This window comes from Diabrotica undecimpunctata, chromosome 7 (assembly GCF_040954645.1).
Source record: "Diabrotica undecimpunctata isolate CICGRU chromosome 7, icDiaUnde3, whole genome shotgun sequence".
Taxonomy (NCBI): domain Eukaryota; kingdom Metazoa; phylum Arthropoda; class Insecta; order Coleoptera; family Chrysomelidae; genus Diabrotica; species Diabrotica undecimpunctata.
In genome coordinates, this window is record NC_092809.1 from 68,524,008 (window position 1) to 68,544,757 (window position 20,750).

Sequence of the window (20,750 nt, forward strand, 5' to 3'; positions counted from 1 at the left end):
TGACTGCTCAGTCCCAACCACTACATTCTGAATGAGCCCAATTCGAACACATTACACAACGGTACCAAATTTCTTTGTCTCGTCCGAATTCACCGCACGCCAAACATTTCTCATTTTCTAATGTTAGATCTACATCATCTAATTTATCATCATCACAAAGTTTACTCTCATCATATCTTTTAGACTCAGAATCATCAAAATGTAACTTTTTAACTCCAGCTTTTTTTTGCGTACGGGTCGTTTCTTTGCTTTAGTAGCCAGTTTTCTTACGATTCCTGTCGTTTTTTTCTTGGTTTCACTTTTTTTTGCCTCTTCTGCTGTTTTCTTAATATTTCTCTTTTCTTGTTTTATTTTTAATTGCGTTTTTAGTGGCGTGGAAGTGAAAATTTTTGAGTGTTGTTTTGTACGTGATTTGAAACTTTTTTTTGTAAATTTGAAAGAAAGAGGAGCTAGCTTTTCAATGGGTATACTAGACCGAGTTTTAATATTTCCTGACGTTCCAGGCTGGGATGCAGCTTGCTGGTTTGATTTCAATTTGGCAGTATAAGATGGAGTCTTGTGCATAGTTTCATCACATCTCGATGGTCCTGGTTGGGGTTCGGTATTTCTTGGTGGAGTTCTCTGCAGAGTTTCGTCACATCTCGACTGATTAAGGGTCCTGTCATCATTGGTGACGTCGGTTTCTAAGTCAATTACAACGTGCATATCTGAAACTTCAGTGTGATCTATTAAGCTGAAATCATCTTCAGAGAATTTATTAGGATCTATGGGCCATATTCCAGCAGCACAGAACCCGGATATTCCTTTATCCATCGTGGCAACTGTCAGGTATACTCTGTTAAAAATGGAAGCAAATTCAAAATGTGTGATCTTTTCATGAGTATGAGTTCTCAGATACAAGTTGCACTCACGATTGAAAGCATTATTTAGGGCTCAAAAAAAGTTAGGTCAAGAGGTTGAAGCCTGTGTGAGGTATGAGGGGGAAGTGAAACCGTAACAATTCTGTGTGATCTGCAGTAAGTATAAATCTCCAAAAAAATGTGACTCCCATGGTTATCCAATATGAGAAGCACTGGATCTTCTTTCGAGGCCTTTATATGCTGACAAAAATGTTTTATCCAGTCGAAAAATAACTCTTTGTATATCCAACCGTTTTTTGAACATCTGTAGATTGCTCCAATTGTTCCTCCTCTCATTAATTGTGGATTCATACGTATTCAAGGGAATGAACATAGGAGGGACAAACTTTCCTGAAACATTTACAGCGCATACTATGGAAACATGTTTCCCTCTTTCCCAAGATATTACGGATCTTACTTGCTTTGACCTTTTGGTGCCAAAATTTTTTATGGTTTCTGGACCGTAGAAATACCCGTTTCATCTACATTAAAAATTCGACTCTCAGGAAATTTGAACTTTTCCATAACTGTGAGCAGATTGTTAAAAAATCGTTCAACCTCATCTTTATTGAACGCAGAAATGCGGTTTTGACTGGTACCTTCGGGTTTTCTAACACTAATGTCTGGATGACGCTTTAAAAAGAGTTCTAACCAATCTTCACCAGCGATCTTCTTTATCGAGTCGAAACGGTGTTTTATTTTATTCTCTTCAGCAAACTGGTATGCTAAACGCCTTAGTTCTAATAGTGTGACTCCAAAAAACATATTCGCCAACTTTTTAACATGGTTGGCTATGGTGGATTCCTGTTCATCATTAAAAATTGGTTTCCTGTCAAGTTTTATTTTTTTATGGCTATTGGACTTTAGTTTGTCACGTAGAGTGGATTCTGGAATATTGAATGATTGACCTACTTCTCGTATTTTTCGCCCAGATCGTAAAGCAGTGATCGCAGCTTTTAGTTCATCTTCTGTCCATTTTGATCTTTTAGTTTTCCGAACGTAAGCACGGGGCATTTTGGAATCTAAAATACAATAAAAGCACTATATGAGCAAAAATTCTTACACGGGGTAATACCGCGCAGCACGAAATTACCCCGACACAGCTGCGCGGTATTCCCCCTAAGTGAGTAACCTAACTTAACTTATCACTGTTTGTTGATGACTAAATAAAATGCATTATTTTTGTACGTGAAATTATCTATACATATAAAGCAAAATAATCACTGAATACTTTTAATGAAAATTAATAATAAAAGCACTTTATCAATCAGCCCTGAGTTGTCCATTGTTGAACATAGGCCTCCTCTAGACTTTTCCATCTGCTTCTGTTCTGCGCCTCTGCTATCCAATTGGTCACGATTCTTTTGAAGTCGTCGGTCCATCGCGTTGGGGGTCTTCCTCGGCTTCGCTTGTCAGCCCGTGGTTTCCACTCAAGCAATTTTTTTGTCCAACTGTCGTCTTTTATTCTTGCAACATGTTCTGCCCATCTCCATTTTTGCCTTTTAATATGTTCGATAATGTTTTCCACTCCGGTTCGTTCACGAACTTCCTCGTTTCTTATTCTATTTCTTAAGCTTATTCCAAGCATTGATCCCTTAATCTTTCGTTGTGTCCTTCAAAACAAACAAAAGCACTTACCGCTTGTTAAAGATTAGTCGAAAATTATATCAAAGTCTTGAAAAACAAACAATCTGTGTGATATATAAAATATATAAAATAAAATATTACATGCCTTAACAGTCTATACAGATGTTGTTTTGTCGATGTCTAGAGGCCCACGGAATATACTCCACTTATTATCTAAGATACCTAAGACACACTAAGAGAACGTATCTCCTAGCTCTAGTTGAACGATGGTTGAATAGTCACTTTCGCGAAATTTTCGTGTAATCCGAAACCTTTGTCTCCAATGACCACATAAAGAACTCTCGTTTCTGGGTCTCCTGTTAATGGGCATGGTGCTGGTATTTGTAGACTGCCATCTAGCATCATTTTCTAAAATGTTGTCTTCTTGAATATTGATGAATCGCATTCTATTCCATCCGACACTGACGTATACAAAGCAATAGTCGCAGTCTACGATCGCTAATAATATGATGGAAAAAAAATCGTTGTAATTGATATACAGTGAACCGTTATTTAGTGGTTTTTTAAGTCGGGTATGTTTTCCAGCTCCGAGACAGTGGGGAAACTTAGCTTTTGTGTTAAATCCACTTGCTATCTGTTCCCATTCGTCGACTGATGTAGGAAGTCGCATAAATTTTTCACCTCAATTGTTCCATATGAATCTTGAAACTTCTTTAATAATATTGCTAACAGTCGATACACCAACGCGGTAGGTGTAATAAAGATCTTTAAATGAACACCCGGATGCTGCATACCTAAAAATAAAATTGTTTTATACTTGTTTTAGGAAAACTTCTTATAAAAAAGTGAAGACAGATGAGAGATTTCTAGGTGAGAACACTAAAAGATAAAAAGAATTGCAAGACGTCTGGTTTCTCTGTCTCAAACATGAAGCCCTATAAATACCATAATCAGATGCTGTTTTTGATAAAAGTAGTTGCTGCTGGAGAAACGCACGAAAGCGTCTCTACTAAACAAACTGAAGAACACGCCGAAGATGACACCGCGACATCGAATGATACAAACGAAGATGATAGTGTGACTACAAAGACACAACTTGACAATGACAGTCAAAAGGACAAACAAAATCCCCAGCGTTTTGGCAGCTCCCCTGCCAAAACGCAGAGCACCAGCCAAAAGAAATTTTAATGAAATTGATGCCAAAATGATGTCCGACATTGACTATGAGATAAAACCGACGAAAATTGAGCACGATAACCGCAATTTATAGTTCTTTTAAGGGATTTTGCCGTCCTTGGCTTTGCTTGATGATGACCAAACTTTGGAATTCCAATCAGGGGGGATAAACCTACTAAAAAATATTAAACATAGGAGAGTTGACCAGTCAACTTATGGGTGGTTAGCCTATACACAAACATCTGGTGCTAGTCACTATCAATCCCAGGGCTATTTTAACAGACCACAGCCTACTGATAGTTCACTATCGCCAGTACAATCTGTATACAGTGATGCTTCGTTAGTAGATCTGCCTGAGTTTTAAAAATAAAAGTACGTACCTTAAAAATATCGCTAGTTTTTCTTCTGGGTAGATACTTTTCCTCCATCGAGTATCTTGCTTTTTTAAATCCGTTTCCAATAGTTTAAGAAGAAGTTCATCAAAAGTAGACATTGACTTACGAAAGTAATTGTAAAATTCCGATTCATCACCTCGTAAATGACTCATCATACGTAAACTGTAAGCACCCTCTCTGGATCTTTGAGCCATAAGTGGATGCTGCCAATAACGACGAATCTTCCTTCTCCGATGATAGTACCAATACAATACGACAGCGTCGCTCCTTGTAGAGTAGCGGCGTATACACTGCGAGTTTTCTTTTCACATCGCATCCAGTAATGACGGATCCGTTGAACGTTATACGGTGCCTATGTGTACAGACCATAAATTTATGACGTATCCGTTAAAAAGAAACCAGTAAAACGAACTCCCATGTGTGAACGGGCCGTAAGTTTTTTAAATCAAAATTCATAAACTTAAATAGAACTTTACGGAGTTTGAAACACATCCCCCATATTTTAAAACATTTTAAAAAATTTAAGTAAAATCGATAATTAATTACTGAATGTTTTAAAATCTTTTTAATTCCCTGTTTCTAATTTCGTCTAAGTATTTCAAAACTAATTTCGTTAATGCTACAACAGCTGCTTTATTTGCTAGTCGATTAGTACGAAAACAAAACAAAGCAACAAAAAAACGTTTTCAAATATTTACTTTGACTCTTTTACTGAAAAGTAAACAGCCTCTTTTATAGAGTCTTGCCTTCTATAATGAAAAAAGCGTTCAACACCTCCTGAAAAAATAACAATGAAATAAAAAACAGTGTGGTGTGGATTTCGGTGGGATGTGGTTTTGTTTTATGAGCGGCATATATCTTTTATCGCCCGCTTCAAATAAGTAGTTCTTTTATAAATAGCAGCGGGGCCGACGATAAGTGAAGCGACGAGTAGACTTTGAAAGACATGCGACCGAGAAGATAAACACATGGTGTCTTTTAAAACTGCGGTAGCTATTTTGCCAACAGTATGAAAACTAAAAATTTAAAACAACAGAAATAAATATAAAATATAATAATATGATGGTTCAGTGCCGGATTTAGTTCATAGACCGCCGTAAGTCATACTATACCGCTACTCTTTTGAAGCATATTTTTCAATATGTTCTTTTAAAAGAGGATCATATATATTCCACCAACAATTCTAGTAATCCAAGATAATTGCTATTTCTAGTAGAACCAAATTTTTCGTCGGTTTCTCTAAAAGGTAGTCTCCCACTAGCTATGTTTCGCCAATATGTGGTCTCATGTTCAATCTGTTGCCACAGAGAATCATCGATCTGTCTCATACTCAATGAATTTCTTGAAATAAAATTTTTAAGATGTTCTAAATAAACGACTGACCGTTCATGACTGTCACATTTTTCTTTAGCTTTTTTTCTTGAAAAGAGTTGACAATATAAGCAAAATAAAGAGCCTGTGCTTTTGGAATAAAGATAACCAGTCACATCGAATTTTTTCACCATTCTTTAAAACTGTATAGAATAGTAATTTAGTGCTGTATTTGTTTTGTTTTCCTATTTTTCTTTTTAAAGATTCAAAGTCTAAAGAATTAATATCCTGTGTTTTGAATTCTTTCAGCACTTAATCTACACAATTTCTTCGCCAGAATTTTGGATCTTGTAATTCAACTCGATTAACATCACTTTCGACTAGAATTTGACGTTCAGAAGAACTCTTTTCAGGATGTAACTCGATATCACAAAGTGGATCTGAATTTGCTGTGGATGAATAATCTCGACGTGATGAAGATCCTGCTGCAAATTTTATTTTATTAAAAAAGTAACTAAAACAGTCAAATAAACCTACCTTCTAAAACATCTGAAACTGTTGCAATTGGATCGTCTTGAAAAGAAGTGCTTGTTGCTGTATATTATCTTGATTGGATTTGGTAAAAAAAGTTGAATCTTGGGGGTTTTTTTCATACTGCATTTATTTTTTGTTGTTTTTATAACTTTTGTCGTTTCCAAATGCACCTCCTTCCTTTCCGCTCATTTGTGGCGCTGGCCGATTTTTTGGAAACATGAAACGTGTTTTTGTGCGACCTGCTACCGCAGGTACGGATCTTATCGGTGACGAGACGAAGTTTTATTAGCATGCTATTTCAGAAAACCAATCCCACAAATTTGAAATAGCCACATATAGAATTAAAACGTGATGTAAGCTACGCACCACCTCTCAAAATTTACCGCCAGGGGCTAATAGTCCCATAGCCCCCCCCTTAATCCGGCACTGTGATGGTGTTGAATCTGTTGTCTTGTGACATGTTTTACTCCGAATATATTGTAATATTTGGGGATATTATAATCTTCATCATAGTAATTGTCAGCGTATTCTACCGATTATGGTGCAGCCTCCCTTACATAGTCGTTCTTCATTTCTGCCCAAGATTGTATATTATTCTCTTTTCTGTGCCTTGTTGTACCGGCTTGCTTCTTTATGTCGCAGTCCCATCTTAAATTTGAACTTCTTCTTGGTCTCTTGACGTGCCTAGGATACCACTACAGTACTGTGAGACTGCGATCAGGCAGGCAACGGGAAACCACCTGATTATCTTCCCAGAGAGCTTTATGAAATGACGACTAAGCAAGAAAATTATGTGCTCTGCAATCCGGCTAGCAACCAGCACCATATCGATTTCGGGTCGAATGGTGTGAAATGGGCGACCGGGCACATGATTGTGGAGACCAGGAAATATCTGCGAAATGGGATACTGAAAGATCAAACTTAACATTACGTAAAAAACACCGCATCGCAACATTGAATATTGCGGTTACGATGTTGCGAATCTGTGGAATATCTGAGACACACTGGAAAGGCCAAGGTCATTGGGAGGCCACTCACTACAAAGTTTTCATGTCAGGAGCTAACAAATCAGGACAAAAAGGCGTAGCAATAGTAATTCAAAAACGTTGGGCAAAATATGTATATAAATACCTTCCAGTAAATGATCTAATAATAGTAGAAGTAGAAGAAACATACCATCTGTAATATTACCAAAAAAGAACCAATGATGATAATAGGAGATTGGAATGCAAAAATAGGAAAAAGTAAAAAAAAAGACCATTTAAAAGGAAAGATAGGTGAGCATGGCTTATGCAGGCGAAATGAACGAGGTGAACGGCTCCTTCATATTGCCATCGATAGGGATCTTAATATAGTAAACACAATGTTTAAACATTATCCCCGGAGATGATTAACATGATTTTTGCCTGGAGGACGATAGAAGAATCAAATAGATTGTATTCTTGTCACTAAACGATGGATGAGCTCAATAATCAACGTGAAGACAAAACCAGCTGCAGACTGTGGTTCCGACCACAAAATGTTACAAGCAGAATTTCGCATTCATTTACACATTAAAACAATCACAAATACAAGACAAAAATTGATTCCAAAACACCCAAAAAATTTTAGAGAATCATTAGCAGAAGCTGAATTACCAGTGACTTACTACGTTATGCTGATGACACCGTTATATTGACGTCATCACCAGAAGAAGTGTAACAAATTATGAATAGGCTAGGCACGGTGAGTACGGAATATGGTTTGAAAATTAATATGCAGAACGCCAAAGTGATGATTATCGATAGAATCAGAAACAACCAGGCAGGGATAAGAATCATGACAGGTTACGAAGTGGTCAGGCAATTTAATTACTTAGGCTCCGTTTTTACTAACAGTGGAGGATGCAAAGACGAGATCCGTCGACGCATCACAATGGCCAGATCGGCAACAGCCAAACTCACAAAAATTTGAAAGAACACTGACATCACAAAAAACACGAAATTGCGTCTTGTTCGAGCATTGATATTTCCTATCGCCACCTGTACTTCAGAAACTTGGACAATAAAAAAACCGATTCAAAGCGTATAATGGCATTTAAAATGTGGGTCTACCGTAAAATGTTGCGCATACCATGGACCGCACATCGCACAAATAACTCAATTCTAGCAGAACTTAACATAAAAACTAGACTCATCACAACTATCAACCAAAATATACTGAGAACTATATACTAACGATACTAGTTGAAGGTAACGTAGCAGGTAAAAGATGCAGAGGAAGATCTCCAGTACGATGGTAGGACCGAATAAAGGAGATGACTGGTTTCTTATTCTCGGAATGAAAACAACACGCACAGGAGAGAGATAATTGGACAGAAATAGACAAACAAATTACATGACGCCACTACATCTTTACGAATGAGAAAATATTGAGGAGGACGAGTACCTTTTTAATTATTTTAAAATATTTTATTAGATTTATACTTCATGTTTTGTTTTAAATAAAATGTAGTAACAAAAATGGCATTTAAGTGGTGACATCTTTTAAAAAAAACTACATTTCAAAATGTTGCGTTTACGCAACATTGGGAATAAATGGGTTATTAGGTTTTAAAAGTATAGTATAAACAGAAAAAGTTAGTATACATTTAATGTATTTTGATGATATTTATGATATACTCAGGTGGCTGCTATAGATAAAAATACAAAAGAAGACGAGAGCAATGTTTAGAGACAGATCATTGTAAATAAATAAATAAAGCCTTAAGTTCAAACAAAGTCGTTTTGAAAACATATACATATACCACAATATAATTACACGTATTAAAATAATCCATTAATAAAATACTGGGATTTGATTCTAGTACCTCTAAAGCAAGAATCATACCTCTAGGCGGTTCAAGTCTTTATTCTAAAAAAAGCATTTTTTTAATTCAAATTTTCCTGGGGATTAACGATTCTAGTTCGTTATCTACACCTACACAGTTAAATATGTCTATATATTTAGCACTTAGCATACTACACATGTAACGCTGCACAATTATACAGAAATTTGACACCCTCTTTGGCATTCTGGAATTTTTCAAGAACCCTCTTCCTTCAATAAAACAAATATATTTATGGATGATAGTATCAGATTCACAGAGACCGATGTACGCCATCTGCATCACGTCTTTCTTAAAACAGCCGAAAGGACTTATGATGTATTTTGTTACAGATCATTTAAGTGTGAAGATTTAATTTTTTATCAAAGTTGTGATACTGTAAAAAGATAAATGAAAACAGAAACTAAATTAGGGACCCTTAGTTCTTTTACATTTACCGCATGTTAAGAGGGAATCCTCGAAATGTAACTTGTTGAATTCTTACTTTCCCAGTAATTTACACCAAAAGTCAATAAAAAAATATATGAAAGGTTATCCAGCTATTTTAAAAATAACTGCTTCATTTGTTTTCACCTGCCGTGGACTCTAAAGATTGCAAATGTTTAGTATATATTACCTATCCCATTAAGTAGTAAAGTTTAGAATTTTTGAATTTGCTTTACTTTTTAATTTTGTTCTACAATAGGGCTGACGAAATATTGTACATAACTAATTTTTTAAATACATTCCTGGTAATAACAATATTACACCACCATGTACCAAATATAACACAGTAGCCCTCTATACTACTAAAGTAAACAAATATTTACACTACATACATTAAAAAATGTATTTTTATTGTTAATTTTACAAAAATTATCAAAATATGAAAATTGCCTACAAAGCTTCAATTTTGTTTGTGAAAGTCACTAAAGCACTGAATACACAACCCCACATTGCATTTGCCGCATTGTGTTCTCACAGCGCTCGATTGTACGCGACGGCCAGCACGACGTCTTCTTTTATTATTAGGAACATATTCAACATAGTGATCGTACCAATATCGATAACAATCCTGCTATCAGGGTAATATGTGGATGGTCGTCCAGCTGCTCTAGGTAGGTTTAAAAATTTTTTTAAATACACTTGTGCTATGTCTCTTCGAAAATTCAATTGGGGTGCTCCTGGGTAATGTTTTCTATATATTATCCACGAATTTTGGATAGATGTATCTAGTAACCAAGTAAAGATGAGCCACCACCATTTCTTGCCTTTAATTCTCACTCTATAAACATTTGTATTCGCATCCATTTGATCGGTAACGCCCATAAATGCATTGTATTTTCCAACACAATTAGGTCTAGGAATCCCTATTTTCTTTTTTTCAGTCGATGAGTAGCGCCTTGCATTCGATACTGGAGAAACTGCATGAACAGTTGATCCTGCAGTTACTACAGAATTTTCCATTCAGCGTGTTGATTATTACCGTCCATTACTTGTTGATCTGTGGTTACGGTATAGTCATAAGTAACTCTAGGTGTCTTTTTTAACTCTTTACTGTCCGGAGTGAACAATTCTTTGTTACTCTATTTTCTGTAACTGTTCTTGTTGTTTCATTATAATTCTCTTTTAAATAATATGGAATGTCGATGGATGTGAATAGGTTATCAAAATAAAAATGATATGGAAAAGATCTAGTTTCCTGGGGCATCTCTTCAGTAAGCTGCTATAGCGGGACTCCACCCCTTTCCACTGTTTTTTCACCTATATATATATATATATATATATATATATATATATATATATATTATCTCGAATAGCACAAGATAGAAAAATATGGGCGCAAATGAGCGCAAATTATTAGAACAACGTATAACTAAGACATCGTCGAATAATAATAAGAACATAAAATAACATTGAAATAAGGGAGGCTGCACCGTAATTGGAAACGGTTGATAAAGCTGCACATGATGATGATGATGATATATATATATATATATATATATATATATATATATATATATATATATATATATTGTTCTTTTTAGATGAACTGATGATGCTTTCTGAGCAGAAAGCGAAACGTCTTTAATAAATAGATGAAGTAGCCACCTTCTTTGTCTTTTATTTCTCCACTTTGACCGAAAAACCCACCACTCTTCGAGTGTACCTTAGTTTATTTTGAATTGACGGTCGTACTCCTTTTTTATATATATATATATATATATATATATATATATATATATATATATATATATATATATATATATATACAAGAATTACAGGATATTAGTGACTGTCAATATAAACAAACAACACAGTTTATTAGGGTTGCAGTCAGAAAATTGGCCGGGATGTTAATGAAACACTCTTATGACTTTTTGTCTAGCTTTCGGAATGGTTTTATTCCTTTTTCAAGACACTGTAATAAGAAAAAAAGTTTTTTTCTTATTATAGTGTCTTGAAAAAGGAATAAAACCATTCCGAAAGCTAGACAGAAAGTCATAAGAGTGTTTCATTAACATCCCGGCCAATTTTCTGACTGCAACCCTAATAAACTGTGTTGTTTGTATATATATATATATATATATATATATATATATATATATATATATATATATATACTTAAAATGAATTTTGTAAATTATTTATTATTAGTTAGTGTCTCTACTGGTTTATTTCTGCAACATGTTTTAAAACGCAACAAAACATGTAAATGGAAAATATTCTTATTCCGCTGGCTTAGCAGCATAGTATTACTCGAGCTTAAATTACCTAAAATTGGTAGTTTCGATAAAAAATTAGTTCGGTACTTAAACAGTAGTTGTTGATAATTAGTATTTAAAAAATTTTCGAAGTGCATCAAAAATCTACCCAGTGTACCATTATTTACATTTTAACGACGAAGTGGCGACAATTTCTTTGACTGTTCAATTTGTATGTAGGAACGGTACTCGTGGTCAGTTCCGTATACAATATAATGAAGCCTCATTACCATCTACAACGTTTCTGCCTGTGGCAATCAAAGATAAGGTACACGGAGAAAAAGATATTTATCTTTCTAGATGAAGATATCGATAGAAACGATAAAAGTTTTATTAAACAATTTAATAAATTTTAGTTTATGTGAGTATATACCCGAGCACTAGCTGCGAGATTTATAGAAACATTAAAGGGAAGAAATTATTGTCAACTCAAAAAATACTTCGTAAGTATTAAGAACTTGAACGGGATAGCTCGAATAACAATATCAACAATAACAACAATAACTAAATCACCATCATCATCAATAGCGTTACAACTCTTCGTTAGTCATTTCTGCGTTGTCACGTGCCAAAAATTCGGCACGTGACGTCTTTTCCAATTTTCGTTATTTTATTAAATTTTATTAAAATCACCCTGTACATCACTTTAATTTTAGTAAATAATTTCTCACGAAATCATTTTGTTGGTTGTGTTTGTGGCAACAAAATCTTTGTTATATAGTACCTATAAGAAGTATATTATATATTTTAAATACGACCCTGAACCGATCGTAGTATATAGTACCTGTCATGTGGGTTTAGGGTCAAATATCACTTTTGCATTCCATCGTAAACTAGTAAAAATTGGAAACATAAATATAAAGAATATTATATGTAATGTTTGTATATTTAAAGTCCCTATTGAAAATGGCAAAATAGCCGAAACATACAATAATTAATTGGTTTATTTATGTTTGCATACGGACAAGGCCAGGAATTAAAAAAAATATATTTATACTCTGTCCTCTTGAGAATGATAGCAGGAATCCTTCAACGTATATCATTATCATCCATAAAACATATTCGCAGCATATCTCACGAATGCGAACAGAAAATAGTAGCAATTGTTAGTAATTTTTACCTATTTAAAATAGGCATACAAAAATGATAATTTTCATAATATTCATGAGTCGGATACAGGGTGAGTCAAAATACATTGGTAATTTTAAATGGATAACCCAGTAGTTTACATCACTTTCGAAAAGTAATATTAATAAAATATCTTATATAATAATGATAGTACTCACCCCAGAATAAAAGTTAATTAACGCCGAGGTACCTGCATAATAGTACCTAAGAAAACAACTCATTTTTAAAAAATTTAAGTTAACCCAGGTTATTACGAAAGGTACAAAATCGATAGGAACATACAGGTATAAAAATGAGAAAGTCTTTGATTTAAAGTCACAACAGGATAACAGAAATAAAGCGGTTCAATAGCCTCTTACACAGAGGCTATTAAACGATAATAGGAATAACCGACATGCATCTACAGTTCACCTTTGAGAACACTATCTCTTTAGAAGTAGAAAACCTAGAGAAATTTGCGATTCACCTAATTCGCTATCGATAAGACGTTTCCCGACTTCTTCTTGCTTCGTATAGATGTCGTTGCGACCGTACCAGGCTGTTATTTTAATTATAACAGCCAAATTCTAGACTACATTTTATTTCAGTTTGAATTTCCACAAGTGTTCCTAATGAGAGTTAGTATAACTCGAAACACGTATAGAACAATGAGTATATGTCATACCTCTCAACAAGAAGGTGGAATTCAATTGTAACTACATATTTAAGAGCCATTTTCTAGTCGTCATCAGTTCGATACAGCCAAGTGCAGAATAGAAAAAAAACTACCTTTGAAAAGAAACAGTAGAGTACAAGAGTACAGGAGTACTACAGATGAACTTGTTTGAAGCAATCATATCATAAACCCTGAGATTATAGAATAACAACTAACATATCCACCAAGGAAGCTACCTGAGAAAATAAATGGAAGCAAGATTCAAACGGCTAAAATAAAATCAAAAGGTTAGTGCGAGTAAATAGTATAAACAGAAGTTAAGAGGCTCCAGCTATTAGAGATATTCGAAGCCGAGTACCTGCTCCTCTTACTTTAGGTCAACTCAAAGTGGCTCTTTAAGAAGAATGGGAAAAGATTCCACAGAATGAAGTTTTAAACTTAACTAAAAGTATGCCCAAAAAAATGAATGCCGTTATACAAGCTCATGTAAGTAATACAAGGTATTAATTAAATCAAGAAGTAATTTATATAGGTTTCCTAGTTATTTTCCTTTTGATTCTAAAGATAATTAAATGGGTACCAATTTATTTTCCTCTCTTTTTTTTGTATTAATTAGTAACTTTGTGTAGTCTCTTTAAATGAAAGCTTTTGTGTAGTCTCCTAGAATTTGGAAAACCCAAGCTGTGTACGATCACGTGGATTTTTAATAGTAAATAAAGTAGGGATTTTTTGAAAATAGTAGGAAGGATGAATAGTGTTTTTGATTGGCGGTAAAAAAACGTGGGAGAAGAATAAGAGTCGATGTGGATTTTCGATTGTGTTTTTACCATCGAGATCAAAGAGTCCAGTCAAAAGTTGTGTTACAAAGTGTGTGTTGGTGTAGTTATTTTTGGTGATAGCAGAATCGAGGAAGTTGAAAAGAAACCAATTAGAGAATTACAAACTCCTTGTGTTTCAGAAGTTTCCAGTTTCTGTAAATAAAGAACAGAATTATTATATAAAATTAGCACGAGGCACCAAGTCAAGGAGAAAAATCGTTGGGCCTAAGCCCTAAATATTGCTGTTTTTAATTTTTAATAACTCGAAGATTTGATTCGTGGAGAGAATCTGAATGAGTGCTGTTTTGAAACAAAGCTGTTGTTGAAGAATTGGGACCGTTGGTTGATAACAGAGTCAAGAAGAATTATTGGCGTCCGTCGGAAAACGTAACAGAGCCCTAAAGGTTGGTCAACTTATTTGTGACATAAGAATGTTTATTTATAATGCATACCATATTTATTTATAAAAGCCATATTAATTTGTTAGTATTGGAACATAAATAATTATCCATAAATTCCTAGAATTATAAAGTAATTATTTTAAAAATAAATTTCATCCATCAGAATAAGATAATTTTAAACGTAAAGGAAGTTCAAAAGGAGATAAACAATTGAAAATTTCATTTTTATTGGCGATTAGATAAGAAAGCTATACACGATAAAAGTTAGAAAGAATATTTGATTTCTTTTTGGGTATAACAAAAATAGGGTATTCTATGTTTTATAATATTTATGTTTTCTTATATTTATTTCACTTGTTTATCCTGGATAAAGCATGCAACTAGGATATGCGCCGATGAGAAGCCACGAAATAAAGGTAATTAATATGACAAATTTGCCCTGAGAAATTAATCTATTGCATAATTTTATTTATTTTTGATTTGCTTTGTAATAAATAATTAAAGTAATTAATTAATTAAGTTAATTAATAAAAATCGGCTTCAACATACCATAAGCACGAAAAGCAAATCATAATAACATATATATTGCATATATTTTTATTTTCAAAAATAAACATATTATTCTACCTTACATTCTTTTTTGATAACGTCAACATTACATAAGATATTTTATGGAAAATTTACGCAAATAGATACTATCTCTGTCACTTCTCTCAGTGTAGAACTTACGACATTTCGGCCGACGGCAACGAAGAAGAAATTACCAGACGGTCGATGATTAACATTCAGAAGACATTATACTTTGTCCTTTGGGGTTCTATGAAGACGAAAGCGGTAGGCAAGGGGCGGTAAGACAACGGAAAATCGGCTGCTTCGGAATGGAACGATGTTGACCTTACGTCGATTTCGATGAGGGACCTTTTGTTGTTATTTTGTTCTCTCATTAAAATGTTCACTGACATTACATTTGATCTTTTAATTACCAGCTTTTCGTTAGAGAAAACAAAATTATCTCAATTTTGAGATACGTACTAATACTGCAAATGTAATGATAAAAAAGAGTTGCGATCTATGAATATAAACGGTGTAATAAAGAGGGCAAAATAAAGGACAAAGTAAACAAATTGACAAAAACCTAAATAAACTGAAAAGTAAAAAAATTCCATTATTGGTATATTATTATTGTTATTGGTATATGTTAATGGAAAGTATAATATTGCCATTAACTACTATAAAAGCAAACATTTGTGTCTTAATGCCACACTAGCCAACAATGTGTTTGAAACAATGAATATGTTTACAATTTTTTTTATTTTAATATATATTTTTAAAATAAATAAAAAAACATATTCATTTCACAAATTGTTGGATAGTGTCGCATTAACATACATACACAAGTTACATTGACTGCTTTCTTCATATATATATATATATATATATATATATATATATATATATATATATATATATATATATATATATATATATATATATATATATAGATCTAGCGGTTAATGGGGGCTCCGTACTAAAACGGTATTATACTAACTCCAGGCGAATATACATCGTGTATATTATTATCTGGGTAGCGCTTTATGTGGACTCCGACCAACACGTCGGATTAAGTGGACTCCGTAATAGGTTAAAACACTTTTGGGATCCGTATACATTTCTTTGCATACACAACTAAACTCCTCCGATGTTGCCAATAATTTGATTAGTCGTAGATTTTTAAATTTTACAGCAAGTACGTTTTGGAACTTCAAATTTATTTAAATATCAATCAATTTAGTCATCGAGAAATTTCACAAATAGGTACTCGGTTAATGTAGTTAAATATTTTATGGTGGTTATTTATATTACTTGCTTTAATTATTTTCAAACTTAAAAAAGTATTTATTATAAGCTTGGAAATGGCTAGTTTTCGTTTTATTTATTATTATTTTTTGTTAAAATGAATATGCACTTAAACATTTAGTCTCTAAATGTACTAACATCGAGTAGAGTAGTCGTGTAACAGTTTAAGAATGTAGAAGCCCTTCGGTAGGATTATAATAAACTACATAAAATTAAAAGAAACTCTGTAAACAGGAGATCTTTGTAATTTTTCAATTCCTGCAATTTATGACGTGCAATATTTGTTTCATAAAGTAGTTAAATTTAAACTATAATAATTTATGGGAAGCGTTTAAAGAAGTAATCGCTAACCTTAATTAGAATACGGCACAATAAGAAGATGAAACTTACTGTATTTTTAATTATTATATTCACAGAAAGAATATCCAAAGTAAAATTTAACACGTTTTAATGGAGTTGTAGTGAAATTTGCCTTCTTATTACGATACCGGATCCTGTAAAATTTTAAATACATTAAATCTCCCGCAAATTATTAAACTTATTCTTAGAATAAAATAATTAGTAATTAGGTACAATATACCGTTCACAATTATGTGATAATGTATAGGTGTCAAGATTGCACGGTCATGTGCCATAAGGTTTCATCTTTCATATAAACATCGATAGTTTTTAACTTTGGGTGTATTTGATTCCACCGTGCTGTAACCGATCCAACTTGAAAAGTGTTATTTTACATAAAATTAGCACGTTGGCCCTAATAATGACCTATAACTATACATTGCTAAAAATTGTATACATTTATCAATTTAAAACAGTCTTTGTCGTCTTCTGATCTTCATCTCCATTCGTTCCTAATTAAGCACATGTTATCCACAGGATACCTCTCTCATTTTTAAATCATTACTCTTTTTGCCTTTTGCCATGGATTTCTTTATTTTGTTTATTCATATCGTTTTTACTCATAACAAATATTGGGTAGATTATTGTATCATTAAACTTTCTCCTTATATGTCCGTTTCATATAAGTTGTCTAGTTATTTTAGCGTATATAATGTCGTATGTTAATTCCATTTTGTTTAACAATAAAACAGCAAAACTTCAACAAAATTATTTCTATCTTATCACTACAGCTGTTTCGGAGAGTGCCTTTCTCAAGTCTCAAGTTTCTCGAATCCATCAATCATCCATTGTATTTCTTATACTTTCATTTTAATCTTTTCCAATCAAAGATTTTGAAGCAGCTTTGCTCTATAGTCCATTTTTGTTGCTTTTTGTCACTGTTTCTCCTTTCTCTTTATCATTATCAATACGTAGCGCTACAACACTGGGTAGGTCTTCGCTGACTACAACTTATCTCCAAGTTGATCGATTTTCCACGAATCTGCAATCAAATGAAATGTTCATTTTTTTAGATATGATTGGATGTTTTCTCTCCATTGTATACTGACATGCCCAAGTGGCATTCTTCTGTGCTAACTTCCTTCCACACCAGTTCTACAAGTTTGACATCTTGGCGTCTATGCACGTGTCCGATATACCTTAAGGGATTTATTTTCCTGAACAATATCGTTATGCGAGCTTTCTTTATTCAGTATGTTTTCTTATTCTATACGGATTTGTAGCGATATGATAATGAGTTCTGAAGCTATTTTCTTGTGGCATTTTAAAGTAATTACTATTTAAATGGGAATAAGCCACAATTAAAGCTTAAAGTAAGTTTATTGACGTTTCAATTTCCACTTCGGAAATCGTTCTCAAAATACAAACATTAGTGAGAATGATTTCCGAAGTGGAAATTGAAACGTCAATAAACTAACTTTAACCTCTAATTGTGGCTTATTCCCATTTAAATAGTAGTTATGATAATGGGGTTAAATAAAAATTTCTGATTATTTTCCTTTCAAATATTCGGAGTGCTTCCTTATTTGTTTTAGTCATTCTCCATGACTCACATCCATGTATTAAAATAGGTCTGAAGTGTGAATTATGCTGTGTATTTCTTTAGTGGCATTATTACTAACCGTGATTAGTGATCTAAGATATTTAAAGTGTTCCATACTTTCGAAATTGTAGTTGTTGACTTTAATATTTTTTCTAAATTTATTGAATTGGTTGATTGGTTTTCTGTTGATTCGCTTGTATTTGATTTTTATTTCGTTGATTTTAAGTCAAACATTTTTTGTGCTCTCTTCACTTTATTGAAGTTTGTGGAAGAAAGAGTTTCTCATTAGAGTTATGAGTTCTATATCATTAGCATATGCTAGGAGTGCTTTGTCCCTTGGGCCGTTAATGGATTACATCTTAAATAGGCGTTATTTCTATTTTAGTAAGCTGTTCATTAATTTTTTGATTATTGGAATCGAGAATCTGTATTTTATTCGACTGTTTTATAACACAGAGTTTCTTGGAGCATATTTTTATCTTTGGTTTCCAGTATCATTATTACAAGGATTTTGCTGGATATGGACATAGTGAACCCGGTGGTATGTACATGATGTTTTCATAACCAACGTTCAAAAATTTTTCTTACTGTTAATTTATGATTATTTTACTAGGAAATATAGTGTTGTTTAATAATAATAAAGTTCAAGCGACAATTCCTATATGCATTAACTCGGTAATGATAATTCTGCTCCCCGATACCAGGTAGCAGTACCGAAAACATTAAAACTGCTACACTCATGCTTCTCATTATCCAACAATTAGCCAGTCCAGAACTATACGCCTTATTATGGTACTGATATTGCTGCTGCTCCTCATAAGTAAAATAGAATATGCAAGGAAGGTTTTGACAATTTAATAGGATTTTGTGTGTTAGAATATTATTTCTCCGAGAAAGTGAAGAATATCTATTTGCTATCCGGATTTAATCCATAAATTAAATAATAGAATGCTCTAAAATAATGCTAGTAGCAGCAAAAAAAAGCGGTCTAATAGTCATCATCATCATCATCAATCAGTCATGAGTTGTCCATTGTTGAACATAGGCCTCCTCTAGACTTTTCCATCTGCTTCTGTTCTGCACCTCTGGTATCCAATTGGTCACGATTCTTTTGAGGTCGTTGGTCCATCGCTTTGGGGGTCTTCCTCGGCTTCGCTTGTCAGCCCGTGGTCTCCACTCAAGCAATTTTTTGGTCCAACTGTTGTCTTTCATTCTTGCAACATGTCCTGCCCATCTCCATTTTTTTTTTGTAATATGTTCGATAATGTCTTCCACTCCGGTTCGTCTACGAACTTCCTCGTTTCTTATTCTATTGATTAAATTTATTCCAAGCATTGATCTCTCCATCTTTCGTTGTGTCCTTCTCAATTTTTCGGCTGATGTTTTTGTGAGAGTTAAGGTTTCTGCTCCGTATGTGAGGACTGGTAGAACGCACTGGTTAAAAGCTTTTTTTTTTTTAAATGGATCGCTATATTTGTTTTAAATACGTCTCTCATTTTTCCGAATGCAGCCCAACCCAGACTTATTCTTTTGAGTAGCTCGCATGTTTGGTTATCTCGCGTTAACCTTATTTCGTGACCCAAATACACATATTTTTCTACAAGTTCTATGGGCGACTTTTTGATTTCTATTAGCTCATTGGGGACGAGATTGGTCATCATTTTTGTTTTTCCATAGTTTATTTTTAAACCGACTTTCTGGGTTACTTGCTGTAGTTGTTGTAGCATAACTCTGGCTTCTCCTAAGTTGTCTGTTATGAGAACAATATCATCGGCATATCTGAGATGATTGAATATCTTTCCATCGATTCTAATACCCTTTGATTCCCACTCTAGCCTTTTAAATGCGTACTCCATGACTGTTATAAATAGTTTTGGCGACAAGGTATCTCCCTGCCGCACCCCTCTGCCAATTTTTATCTTCTCAGTGCAATGGAGGTCAACGGTTGTTGTCGCATATTCGTATATATTTCGAATAATATTTGCATACCTTTGATATATTCTGCATTCTGATAGTGCTTTTAAGATAGCAACTGTTTCGACTGTGTCAAATGCTTTGTGGAAGTCGACAAAGATAAGAGCAAGGGGTCTGTTATATTCGATAGACTTTTCAACTAGAGTTTTAAGGCATTGCAAATGGTCGTTTGTTCCGTGTCCCGCTCGAAATCCTGCCTGTTCTTCTGATTGATAGAAATCGAGTTTTGCTTCTAATCTGTTTGTCAGTATTCGAGTAAAGAGCTTGTATAGGTAGTTAAGCAAACTAATTGGCCTATAGTTTTCGAGATCTGCTTTATCCCCTTTTTTGTGGAGGATGATTGTAACCGATGGTGTAGTCTCAATGACTACACCATCTTGCCCCGGACCTCTATTATTTTTCATATTTTTGAGGGCATGTTGAATTTCCTCTCGTGATATATCTGGTATATCCTCCGATCCTA

At 33.7% G+C, this 20,750-nt stretch overlaps 1 protein-coding gene across 1 annotated transcript; it reads right to left on the reverse strand.

The window, feature by feature from the left end:
• Window positions 1-1,346: 1,346 nt before the first annotated feature.
• Window positions 1,347-1,913, reverse strand: LOC140446429 (uncharacterized). The gene has a single exon (XM_072538979.1). It carries the CDS (start codon window positions 1,911-1,913, stop codon window positions 1,347-1,349), a length of 567 nt encoding a protein of 188 aa, XP_072395080.1.
• Between the last annotated feature and the right edge of the window lie 18,837 nt (window positions 1,914-20,750).

Coding starts and splice junctions, on each gene's coding strand:
- LOC140446429 (XM_072538979.1), bottom strand. CDS start 1,913: ATGCCCCGTGCTTACGTTCGGAAAACTAAAAGATCAAAATGGACAGAA.